This window comes from Lingula anatina, chromosome 1 (assembly GCF_051362555.1).
Source record: "Lingula anatina isolate TDL-2025a chromosome 1, LinAna3.0, whole genome shotgun sequence".
NCBI classification, from domain to species: domain Eukaryota; kingdom Metazoa; phylum Brachiopoda; class Lingulata; order Lingulida; family Lingulidae; genus Lingula; species Lingula anatina.
Genome location: NC_141767.1, coordinates 36,257,004 through 36,270,786, shown reverse-complemented (window position 1 = coordinate 36,270,786; position 13,783 = coordinate 36,257,004). Strand labels below are relative to the sequence as shown.

Here is a 13,783-nt window from a genome sequence, read left to right as displayed (position 1 = left end):
ATGTCATACTATGTATTTCCTATTGCAATCATGCTGTTGTTATTATTTTTATTAGAGAGGTGACACCAAGAAATCGGTACTTTAGGTTTTAAAATTTCACATCTTGGTGATATTTAGTTATGCTTATGCAGCATAGCATTAGCAGTGTAGTCAAATATTCATTTGCAGCTTTATTTGCTCAGTAGCCCATGACACTTCTAAGTTGTAATATGGCATATATTATATTTATTTAATTACATTTATATATTTTTTCTATAGAAGAATGATCGTTTTGTCTGTGTTACATTTTCCAGTAGAAATATTGCTTTTGAAATACTTTGCAGAATGTTTTACTTTATTTGACAGGAATTGGTACATTCTAAGTTGTGTTGTATTTATGTTTTTTGTACTGATGGTGTGGTATTTGGCAGACTAGTAATTCACCTCACTTGCAGAGTATGTATTATGGCACAATTCTAGGAACAAGTGCCTGCTTTACAAAGATCTATCTAATTTTGTAGACTTATTGAAGCATAGATCACGAGGTATGCTTAGTTTTCTGGTAATTTGCAGATAAAGGAGAGATCATTCCAACTTAAATTTATTCCATTTACTTTTTCATTTCCATGAACATTATTTGCATTGAGATATTTGTTCAATTGATATAATAATTGTTTCCTTAAAAAGTAGACTCATTCCATTCTGAACTTCAAATGATTTAATGGTTATTTTGTGTGTAATGTATGGTAAGACTTGTATGTTTATTCTATTTTACTACTTCAATGTCGAAAAAAACCTAACCCTCAGATGTTTACAATCAAGTGTTTGTATTACACGTTTTTCTCTTTCTGGCACAAAAAGATTATATTTATCAGATTTCTAGTAATTGTACCTGCTGAGTGTTGTGGAATGTTATAAACAGTTTATCATAGGCTTTCACGTATATTAATAAAATTATAAACTAGTGACTTTTTGTTTCTTTTTTACTTACACACAGATATCTGATTGAATTATTTTAATTTGAAAGATGTAATTATTTCCTTGTGAGTACTATTTCATTTTCATTTTGTGCTCTATGTTTAATTTTCAGGTTCTCAAGAGAAAGTGTTAAATGGGGAAAACTTCTTTCTGGAACAGCCCTTGATAAAGTATGTAGTTTCATTGGTTAATAACAAAGTGAAATATATTGTAAAGGATCTAAAATTGACTGGATATTTATGTATTTCACATTGCTATTGACTAAATAACCTGAATGCTTGACTATGAATTCAATATTTACACAAAATATGAAATCACAGTAGTGATACATTGATTTGCAAAACGAAATTACATTAAGATGTCTACCCAACTAAGCAATACTTATCAATTGATTTTTTTCATTGTAGTAAAAAGTCTAAATATCACAAATATCTGAAATCAAATATTCTTATGTTATATATTATGCTATAACTTTAAAGTAATTTATCTTCAATATTTTTTCGGGGGGGGGGGGGATGGTTCAAGAAGGGCTCAAGCTTGTGGCCACCAATTTCAAAGAAGTTTTTTTTCTTTTAAAATGGACCTTTTTATCCCCTTAGTTGACACAACACAAGAAGTCAAATTTTGGTTCCGACCCCCCCCCCCCCCCCCCCCCCCCCCCCCCCACACACACACACACACCTACAGGTCTGAATGTGTTGTCTAACGTTTTTTTTTCTTTTTTTTGAGCTAAAAAGGCAATTAACTATTTCGTGGCATCCCAAACAACGCCCTAGTGCATGCTTTCAAACCTCTTTTGAGTTCCAAATGCCATTTTTTCGAGCAGAGGTATCATTTACATTATTTTAATTGGATGTAAGATGCCTTTGGGATAAAAGTACAGGCTAATTACCTAGAGGGTTTGGGCAACCCTTACGCGTTTATGGCTCGTATTTAGACAGCACAAGATGCATTAACGCGTTCTACAGTGCTGCCTTTTCATTGAGAGACGTAAATGGGGGTGGGGGGATAAATATTAGGGGTTCAATTTTCTTTTATTTCAAATAACAAAAGGACGGCGAATGGCGTGAAGTACATTGTGTACGCACAGTCCCAAGACGACACACCTTTCCCGTGCACCCTTTGGGCAGTATAGGAAAGGATTCGTTTGTGAAAAAAGGGTTTTTTTATCTTGATTCTAGATTTTTTTTTTATATATATATTCCAATTCTACAGTCCAGACTTCTTAAGACGTAAGGAACTCTGAAACAAGATAAACTTCACTCCGTGTGGTTCTTAAACAAATGCCTTCATACCAATTTTTAAAGAATCTTCAGGACCAAAATGGATTTTGAAAAAGGAAAACAGGATAAAAAACCAATGTGAATGCCAAAGTCACATTTTGTGCCTTAGTATCTTGCACAGCTTTTTTTACCCGTACAGACGCCTTGGGCAGTAACTGTGTTGTGATGAAAAGCACATCAAGTCGCAATACGGACTAGATGCATTGACAACATTCACACCTACAGCAATCGATCGCTCAAACTCCGTTACGTTCATGAATTTTTTTTTTCTTATTTTTGATCAGTCCATAGACAACTAACGTAACGCAAAGAAAACATTTTCCCTCTGCAAATAGCGTCCCTACTAGGTTAAGGCTAATTTAAAACGCGTGTATCTGTGACCCACTTAGAGTGTTACGATTTTAACTCGGGATAATAAGAGGAGAGGCAAGTTCAGTTCCAGCGGGGCTGCGGCTATTTACAGGCTTCAGTTACACTGCTCAACCAGGTGGCGTTCACTCTTCTCTATGTCCATATACAGAATGAGGGAACAAGCAGTGTGCAAAAATAACTCAAATACCTGACCGAATAGCGGCGCACTGCTGTCTTTCAGGCAAGACAGACAAAGAAAAAAGCGAAGGAGTTTCATCTTGCATCTTTGAAGGTATGTTTGAACTTTCTAATAAAAGTAAGGGCTATTTCTGTTAAAACAGTGGACATCAATAGGAATTATCTTATTAATACCGGCTGGAATCGGCTTCTTACGCACTTGTGTTGGTTGTGTTTGAGCATGGGAAATGCTTATTTTTAAGTATTCAAATGTGTTTGTGCTGCAGTCATACAGCGTGATTTTATCTTTATTCTTCTAGTTTATGATAGAAAATCGTTAATACTAGTTGTCCAACCCATGTTCATAATATCTTGCTATAATCTTTAGTCATCCAACCGGAACAATTTATTTATTAACATTATTATAAAAGCTTGTAGTTCATTGTCTACTTCAGAGCCTAAAAGCTGTCAGTTTAAACAATCATGTTTCGAGCAAAAATGATCGTTAGCTTGGTATTATAATTGTAATATATGATAGTGATGTTTCATTTGAATTTTCAGCTGTACTGTGAACCTTGAAGATTTAGGCTTTACATGGGTTATTATTTATTTGCCAAAGTGCCTGAACTGGCTCCATGAGTAAAATTTTGTTTAACAAAAATCTCTTTTTGTCTGTATGGAAAACAATTTGATTACTGCTAGTTTTGTGCTGAATTTGGGCTATATGGTTCACACAGCCAACACCCTAAATTATAGATAAAATTAGTCATCTTGCCATGCTTCAGACTAACTTCATTTACTCATAAATTTGTTATAAAAATATTTACTGGAAAAGTGGGATGGAACTTTTACACCTGGCCCTTGGAATATAGTATGCAGACTATTTGTCATGTCAGTGTTAATTGAAGTGATGGAAATATCAAATAGCAAACTGGCTTAGCTGCATTTTAGATGATCCATGGAATGGCACATAAGAAACAGACATTATCTGTTTGGATAGTGTGAAAGATGTGTTCAGATGTGAATATTTGCAAGCCTGATAGCATTCTTGGTAACTGACTGTATGCAGGATACGTGACTCATTGTGTAGACAGACATTTTAAAATGTAACATTTCTAGATGAATTTGTGCTTTTAATTCCGAATCATTGTCAGCACTGAGTTGAAGCAAAATTCGGTGAAAACTTTATAAGCATTAGAACATGAACTGTAAAGAGCGATATATGAAAATAATTCTCATCTAGCTGACAGGTAGATCAGTTAGTCAAGGTTTATTTTTGACAGCTGTTTTATCTATCCAGCATTGAACAGCTGAGGTGATGGTAAAAGGGCAGGGGCACTTGGTTATTGAGGCATTTATCTTGGAAAAATGTTTTGACTTATGATTAAGTATTATGGGTTCATTAGAGTGCAAGAAAAAAGACAAAAAATATATGTGAAGAATTATCTTAAGAAATGTGGTTAGCATATTGAATAAAATAATTGCAGGGTAACTAAACATTTTTGGTTTTTTTCTTCTTATTTTGTAGCTTCAAAAAGAATTTAAACGTGATATCATGGGAATAGTATTTTTATTCTCTTTTTTTTTTTCAGATTCCACCATGTTTAAACCTGTAGCTGCTCCAAAGTGTAGAGCATGTGAGAAATCTGTATATGCTGCTGAGGAAAAAAGCGGAGCTGGATTTAAATGGCATAAAGCATGTTATCGCTGTGGTAGGTTGAGGTTGTTTTCATATTAATTTACTCCTATAGGTGTTCCCAATATGTGTACTGAGAAATTATTCCTGTACTGTTTACAGGAGTATGTGCAGCGTGATTGGGGGGTGGGTGGGTGGGTGGGGGGGGGGGGGGGGGGTTTAAGGGGGTTTGGGCAAAGCTTCCTTGATCAGGTTCTCAAAAATAAATAAATAGATAAATACTATTGGAAACCTGATTATTTTAATGTACAGTATGCACAGGAGATGCTGCACTGGTAAAAGGATTTAAAAAAACAAAACCCTCTCTGCAAAATGTTGGACGCTTCCATCAGGTCCATGTACAATTGGCTGTATCATGTAAAATGTACATAATTTGGTTGTTACTATAACATAATTTATATTGTTGTTAATGTGATGTAACTAATGCAGTTGTATACATGAAATAAATCTATAATGCAAGTGTTTTTTTTTTTTTTTTTTTTTTGCTATTCAAAAGGCTTATCAAATTGTTTCAGGGTAATGGCAGTTTATCTTGGGCCATGTTTTCTTTTTCTAGTAAGTTGGATTGGCGATCCACCTTTATTTTCACAATCACCTAGCTTTTGTGTTTCATCCACTGCATTGTGAAAAAAATCTACTTTTATTCCATGATCCTTTTTCTGTCAAGTTTTTTCTATTTGTCAATTTGGTCTTGTCCTGTATTTGTTGTAAATCTGCTTACAATGCAGGAAAAATTTGAAGCTCAAGTTTTCAACCTCAGACTATTTTCTTGCCTTAATGGTCTTTTATTATTGTACTTATTTCTACAGTTTACCTGTTTTGATTGTTGTGCTAATATTGGGATATGATAAGACCATTCATATCCAAGGAATATTATAATATTTACTCAATATGTTGATCAAATATCATAGAACTCTATGAGTGAACATGGTATAAATACACCATAAAAAGAATATGAATGAAGAAATATGTTCGAAATGTTTTTTGTTTGAGACAATACTAAGCACAGACATTCGAACAGTTTTGCAGAATTAACATAAGTCAGAAGTTGTTCTACAGTCAAAGTCCAAAACATTTAGTCTTCTTTGATTACTTTGATCCAAGATAAAAAATTGATTTTACAAAAGTAAAAAGTTGGCAATCTTTTAGACTGGTAGTTGCTATATTTTAGCAGGCTTCTACAAATTTATCCTAAAATAGCCCAAAATCAAATCTTGACCTATTAGTACTTTAAGGGCAACTTAATGGGATTTTCCTGTCAAAATGAATTTTACTGGGGAAATAAGCAGTTTTCTCTTTCTCATGAATCATTTATCTATTCCTCTCTACACAAGGATTTGACCTTTAATTAAATTTATAAAGGTTGACTTAGTTTGAACCAGCGACCATGTCCCTATAAGGTCTTATGTAAATTTCATCATCTGGTATACTCTAGAAAAATTATTTAAAAGGGGTTAAATCATTTTGATGGTGTAAGTTTTTATAAGAATCTGTGGATGGTAAAAATAACCATTTGGTGGATTTTTAGACCCATAGAGTGTACCTTTATGTGAAACTGTGTCACAAAAAAAGCTTATAGTGTTTTGTATAAAGTCACTGAAGTTAGTAACTTGTGTTTTTGCTCATTATGACACCATCTACTTTTCAGGCATGTGCAGTACATCACTAGATACCAGCACAATGCATGCTCAGGATGGGTGGATATGGTGTAAAACATGCCATGCCAAAAAATTTGGCACAAAGAAGTAAGATTGGTTTGTATGGAGACCTATGTGCCCTCTGCTGTGTGTATAAACTGTGCCCTGCCGACAATTCCCCTTTTCTCTCCAGATCATGACATTTTCAGGTGTAGAAACCCACCATTCATTTATCACTACTCTTGTTTCTTTTATAGGACTCTTACCTTTTGATTTCTCTTTATCATTAAAGTAGCAGCTAATTTACATTTGTGAATATATGCTACTTCTTGGTTAACATAGTGAAAGCATTGGTACCTTGGCTACTGGCTTCTGAATGTTCATAAGTTGTTGAGGCTATAAAATTTGATTAAGACATTTTTGAATTTGGTGAAATAACTTACTGCATTCTCCATACAATCTAGCTGCTCAGCTTCAGCATTTATTATCCAGTATCCATGGCAACTGGCTTTAAGAACTCAAACCTAGCTCATGCACACCTTAACACTAACCTTGCTTGGGTCATGCACCAAAAGGATAAGTTTTATTTTTTTCTAGGACTCTTTTTGTGACAGTGTTGCCGCTAGGCCATTGCTTGTTTATTGTACTGCTCCTGATGTCTTTTCTACTTTAAACTTCTTATTTTTCAGCTTTCTTTTACACTTTTCATCTTTTATTATCCTACTGTGCTGTATTATTTGTTTTGTTTTGTTACTCGATTTCCTAACATTATGGTTATGGTTTTATAAGTCAATGAAAAAACTTGGTTTAGCAATTTTTTGTGACCTGATGAAAAAGAAAAATTTTTTGCTGAACAGAATGCAAAATGGATGACAAATTTGACTACAAAATCTCTCTGATGTTCTAGTTGACATGATGTGCTTTCTCTTGATCCTCATCAAGCCTTCGTGTCAAACCTTGTTGTCATGGCAACTGTATCTGTGGTGACTAACACATGCATGTTGCTTTCCTTATATAGGCATGTGTAAGACCAACTTGGACAGCAACAACTTGGCATGCCATGATGGCTGGATCTTCTGTAAAAAGTGTTATGCCCGACAGTTTGGTCCCAAGGGGTGCGGCTTTGGCGCGGGGGCAGGGGCACTCCATACAGATGATGGGGCCCAGTTCTCAGGGTCCCGTAACCAAGGTGGAATGGGCTCTAACTTCTAATTAGGTACCACAACTTTTTCTTGAATGTGAAATGAATGAAATTTATTTTGAAGAAAATTTAAAAAACAGAAATAATCAGCTATGTTGGAAACCAATATTTAGACATTAATTCATCCGAAATGTCAAGTGGTTACAATAATATTTCTTCTTTTTAATATTTTCCCCAGAGTTCTTTTCTTTTTTGTATTATTTCCATGTACACTCATTGGGCCATATCTTAGGGGCATACCACTATTTATGAGGAGCAAATGTGTTTCAACTTATTGCAATAAAATATTAGAAAAAATTAGTAGCTTGGGAATTAGAAATTAGAAAAAAATTAGTAACTTCTTGTAAAAAAGTCACATTTAAGAAAATTAATATAAAGCTTTGGTACATTTCTTATTAATTTAGCTGGGTATTTTCTAACCTGATTCATGATTTATCAATAGATTTTTAAAAACCTAATTTTATCTTATAGACTCTGTAGCAATCTTATTTGATCATTATTTTTTCTCATTTCAGAATGACATAGCCTTACATAACACTGGCAGATACACCAAGGCTCAATTTTCCTACTTTTGTGAATGATTTAACAACTTGCAGAAAAAAAAAACTTAGACCAAGATGAAGCATCATGCACAGTGGTTATAGTGAATTTCGTCCGTTTTGCAGAGAAGTTGAAATAGTGTTGCAGATATGCTAAAAAAAAGAGCATTGATCAAGTAGTTGGAGGTTGACAGTGAAGGAGGAGCATGTATTTCGACTCTTGTCTTACCACTTGCCAGCATGATGTAGTTAATTATTGGACTATCCTGTGGCAGCAATATTTGTACATACTAATATTTCCCACTTCCTTCTACAGGGAGTAGCTTTTAGACCAACTGGAACTAATAAGAATAAAAGATTTTATTGTCTTAATTACAGAAATTATCTTTAAGAGTCATATCTGATAATTATAGAATACAAGCTGAAATACTTTCATATCGTTTTTGTCTTAATTACATAAATTATCTTTAAGAGTCATATCTGATAATTATAAAATACAAGCTGAAATACTTTCATATCGTTATTGTGTGGCCAACCTATGAGCCAACTACCAAGCTAAAGAACTTTTTTGCATGCCTTTAAGAGTCATTTAAATATTTCTAGATGCTTGCCTTTTATGAGTACAAGTCTGTTGTGAAGCATTTTTTCTCATATTGAGGAAAGGATTTCATAAAACTAATTAAGATCATAATTTTGACCCAATTTTTATGAAACTATCTCTTCTAATTTTGAGAATAGGGGTTATCAAGATGCCAAATGATGAAATGTCAAAAACACCTTTTCCTGATCATGTGAAAGTGTTATTTTATATCTCACAACTTACTGTTTTATTTTCTACATATTTTTTGTGTAAATGAGGATAATAATTCATCAATATGATTGTCATGACCAATCTTATTTTTTAAATAATCCTTAAATTTTTCTGTAACAGCATATCTTGCAAGTTAAAAAGGGGCAAACTGTAATGTATTCTTACAATTTTTTCAAAAGTTAGTTATGAAATTATCTGGACTGTAGATTTTCTTTTAAGTTGGCATCCATGATATGACGTTTTTGAAAACAATAAAGGTAGACTCTTTAACAGATTTGTTGTCATTCGCTTGTAGAAACTTCAATTTTAAACCAGAAAAGCACCCGGACCAGAGAGCACAGACCTCTTCTGGACAGCTCAATGATCATTGTAGTATAGAAAACAACTACTTAGATAAAATTTGCTTTATTATTATTATTTTATTCTAAAGTCGGGGAAGTAAACTCTACTGGCATGATACTGTAGTTAGTAGAAAACTAAGTCTGGTGTGATGCTTCAGAATTGAAGTGGAAGTAGAATCAGATGTCAGCAGAATTGTCAACACACTGGCCTGTCCCTCTGTCCAGAAGTGAAGTGAAGTGACAAGAGTAGTGTAGAAGTGGAAGAATTATGTAATGTAGCTAGCTGGCAGGGTACCAATAGGCAAAACTGTTCGCTGTAATACGGGAAGCATGTTTTCAGTAACAACTGCTTACAACTAGTACCTCAGGTAAGTGTTCTGATGCAGAATGGTATGTTAGTAATAGATAGACCCCGAGTCAGCGAGGGTTATGTGGCATACACGAGTGTGTAGCACGAGTGGATGTCACATAACCCCCGCTGACGAGGGCTCTATCTTATTTAGACCACGGTCCATGAACGGGTTATAACGCATTCATGCTAGACGTGCGGTTATGCGAGTTACACCAAGTCTGAGTGTTCAGGCCTACCCAACTACCACACTCGCCACCTAAGGATCCTGAATTAACCGGTATATCGGACCACGCTACCCGTTTTCAAGGTGTGTGTCAGATCGCATTTCGGAGTATCATACCCCAGAATAAATTTTGTAGCACGACTGCGGGCTCATCCACGCTCGGCTGAACAACCTGAAACTGTACTCTTACTTTAGAGTACTCTATTTTATTGTCTCTATGGGGGTATATGGGGACTTTACGACATTAGGTTTGAATGTTTTTACCACTTTTGATAGGGCTTTTTTGCATAGTATTAGATTAATGTGGCAGTCTTAGGTTCATCTAGGTGGCTTTCAAATTTATGCGCCCCGTTTTAAAATCATATAGCGATTTTACGACAATCGTTTACTGTCCAATCAAAGTGACAGCTGAGCATGCCAGGGCTCATCCTGTCGGTGTTCTGGCTGATACTCCGAAATGCGATCTGACACACACCTTGAAAACGGGTAGTGTGGTCCGATATACCGGTTAATTCAGGATCCTTAGGTGCCGAATCTGGTAGTTGGGTAGGCCTGAGTGTTTTGTTCTTTACTTCCACCGTGGTCTAACACTCATTATTATTATTTTTTAGCAAATCCATAAATTTATTCATTAACTCAATTTTCATTATTATTGATTAACTAATAAATAAACTCAATTCTAATTATAATTATTATATAATTAATTAACTAATCACCATCAGAATCCATTTCAGACCAGTCATGAAATTTTCTTCCTATTCCCTTCATAACTCTTAGCATACTGTGGCTTGCAGTTGTTGACTAGTTAATGGCTTATCACCAAAATTTAAGTGTCTCTTACTTGGTCCCCCCCTGACAGTTTCCAAATTATCTCAGCAAAATCCGTCCACACCTTTTCAATAATGTTACTAACCGACAAACTCACAGATAAGTGGAACTAAACACAGCACTGGCAAAGGCGAAATAAAGAGATTTGGAGGTATATTCAAAGTGTGATAAATAACTAAAAATTAAAATGTTGAAGTTATTCACTTGAAGATATCCCAGACAGCCTCAGTAATCTGGCCCACGTCTGGCCCAGATCTGGCAACGTCTGCCAATATCTGGGCCAGATTTTGCCAGACACTTGCCAGATCTGGGCCAAGTCTGGCAAAGTCTGGCATTTATGCCACATTTTGCCAGACACTTGCCAGATCTGGGCCAAGTCTGGCAAAGTCTGGCATTTATGCCACATTTTGCCAGATGCTGCCCAGACTTGGGCCAGATATGGTACTTTCATTTTCAATTTTTATTTTCTATTTATTTATTTTTTATTTGACCAGTGAGCTGAATGCATTGAACTGACGTCATTTGATAAATTTTGATTTAATTTATCTCTCTCTCTTTTCTTCAAAGTCCCCTCATAAGTGTGCTATTTGTTTAATTTGACTTGACATTTGAATGAATTCACTGTTCTAAAACTTTTTAGAACTACTCGTTCCGCTGTTGTAAGATTCCGCTTTTTATGCTAAGCCGATCAAAGACCCGGATGTAGTGTTTCTTTGAGTTATGGATATGAAAAAAGCACAAGCGTGTCAAACTGATACAATTCGTTGAGTGATTTGATTCGTGATGCGATTTATTTCGAAGGCATCAACACTGGCGACGAGGATTAACACTAGTGCAAAACTGTGAGCCAACTTTCTTTGAAAAAATGGAGGAAAAATGTGAAATTACGGAATTCGAACCGTACAGAAGTTCGGAGACATTAGGGTCACGCTCGACGCGATGGCTAAAAAAGTTTTAACCTCTTCGCTGACGGAAAAGATTGATCTTTTCAAAACCAACGGACGGCATGAATAATGAACAAAGATAGAAAATTAAAAATACATGACAGAGGAGACGCGCGCTTATGTTGTATTCAGCAGGGACAGGTGTACAAGATATTTTCAGGACTCTCCCAAACACAGGTTAGAAACATGAATATACATAAGACAGTTAACGCTTTGAATGAAATTGGAACACCAGAAACTGTGAGTATGATGAAACCGAAGTCATTTGACAAACCAAGCCAGTCTTAACATTATGAGTTTAGACATGAAAAACGAAGTAGAAACTCCCTGACTGAGAAAACATGGAACGTTGGATCACTTTGCAAAAGTCTGCAAAACTGAAACTATTATTCATGTAAATGACAGCTTTGAACATGATAATCCAGGAGTGCATATACATTTGGTGTGGGAACCAATGCAATAAACACAGAAGACATGGAGGAAATAGAGGCGGTGTTAATCTCAGTGTATTACCAGATTCAGGTGCATATTGTAATATCATTGATGAAAATACATGGAGAATGCTGAAATCCAAGAAAAATAAATGTGGCTCTTGTGGAGGACTAGAAAACAAACAGTATTATTCATACACGTCTGAGAAACCTTTAAAAGTGAAGGGAACATTTGAATGTGACGTAAAGGAAGAGACCAGTAGTAGTGAAAGGACATGGGATTTGATATGAGTTGATTAGTTTTGAGAATTTTCAGTGTGGTTTAAGGAATAAAAGTTGGAGTTCATATGCTATTCTGCAAATGTTTGAAAGGACATTTTAAAGACTGAACTGTCAATAAACTTGTTTTGAAAGGACCGTTTCTGTCCAAGAAAGGAAGGGATATGTGTTTTGACTTGACATTTGAATGAACTGTTGTTAACTTGGTAGAGTTACTTGTTCCATATTGTTGATTCCATTAATAATTACAAGCTTGTCAAGGAGCCGGATGTATCATTTCTTAGTGTTATGGATTTGAAAAAAGCGCAAACATTGCAAACTGGTTCAATTCATTGAGTGATTTGATTCATGATGTGATTTAATTCAAAAGCATTGATACTGGGGTTTGTTTTTGTGCACATGTTATTCTCTTTTAATTGTACATCTATATCTGTGCTGGAGTATACATATTTTTTTTTCAGAATTTACATGTATGTACAGTACTGTAGCCAGCATGCAAATTGAATTGAAACAGTTACTGCATGGTTATTTATAATTTTGTTATAACTCACCATCATCTAAAAAAACAATGTTTTTTCATTTATTATTCAAGATTTATTAATTACAAAACTATATTCATTAGTGATTATTATTATTAATGATATGTTTGAATTAGTTTAAAAATGACAATGTGTGCAAGAATATTTCCCCCTCAAACCCCTCCCCCATGTACATGCATAATTAATTACAATTTTTTGTAATTTGTGTTAATTCAGATTCGATGAGCAGCTTTGTGTTGAAAAAAAAATTGTTGTTATAACTGTTTTCTTTACATGTATGTAAGTGACATTTCCTCCTGTTAAGTGTCTGTATATTTACCTTTTTGCAGTGTAGTTTTTTTTTTTTTTTTTCAAATATACATTGTTTTGTACAAAAAGACAAGGAGTGACCCTTAATTTGTTACATGTTAGTTGCCAGCAAGGTTATATAATGTGTAATAATTTTGTTTAGGGTTTTAGCACAGAATAAATACTTGAATCTTGTATGTCTTTTTTATAGTAATCTTATTGAATAATTAAAAATAATTTAAAAAAAGAAGAAAAAAAACATTCTGGGCCATATGTGGTCCATGTCTGGCCCTAATCTGGCCCATTTGAATATGATCTGGCCCACATCTGGCCCACATCTGGCATGCCATACATTTGCCAGATATTGCCAGATCTGGGCCGACATCTGGCCATATGAGCAAATGTGGACTGGGCCAGATGTGGCAATGTCTGGGCCAGATCTGGCCCAAACATTGCCACATCTGGCCCACATGTGGCAAGCCATATGTGGGCCATACCTTTTGCCAGACATTGCCAGATCTGGGCCAGACGTGGGCCAGATCACTGAGGCTGTCTGGGATTTTATACAAATTCCAATTAATTTTTTTTCAGTAGCAAATAAATATACAATCTTACAATTTTTGGCTTATGAATCACACACACTCATACACCTACATACTTGTACTCTCTCTCTCGGTATAAAAAAGGTTGTACAATTACAGTATTGCATATAAGGGTAGAAATAGAGATTGACAATTCATGTTGTTAACCTTTCAATTGAAATACTAAGAGGTATATCCTTAGCTGGTTGCTTGTCAATTCAGTTGTAATATGCAATCAATATTTTCCCATTTTCTTTTAAAATGTTTTTTTGTCGGTATACATAAAGAATATATTAAACAAATATTTCAGAATCTGTAGTATTTA

General features: G+C 34.8%; 1 protein-coding gene across 1 annotated transcript in view; it reads left to right on the top strand.

Moving 5' to 3' along the window:
- Positions 1 to 7,987, top strand: part of LOC106168603 (muscle LIM protein Mlp84B) — a 28,467-nt gene extending 20,480 nt beyond the window's left edge. Inside the window, exons 9-13 of the mRNA XM_087009958.1 lie at positions 1,070 to 1,127; positions 2,765 to 2,883; positions 4,361 to 4,480; positions 7,120 to 7,317; positions 7,818 to 7,987. Of these exons, the coding sequence (XP_086866084.1) occupies positions 1,070 to 1,127; positions 2,765 to 2,883; positions 4,361 to 4,480; positions 7,120 to 7,313 (491 nt within the window). The 3' untranslated portion in view covers positions 7,314 to 7,317; positions 7,818 to 7,987. The remainder of the gene's footprint in view (positions 1 to 1,069; positions 1,128 to 2,764; positions 2,884 to 4,360; positions 4,481 to 7,119; positions 7,318 to 7,817) is intronic.
- The last annotated feature ends 5,796 nt before the right edge of the window (positions 7,988 to 13,783 follow it).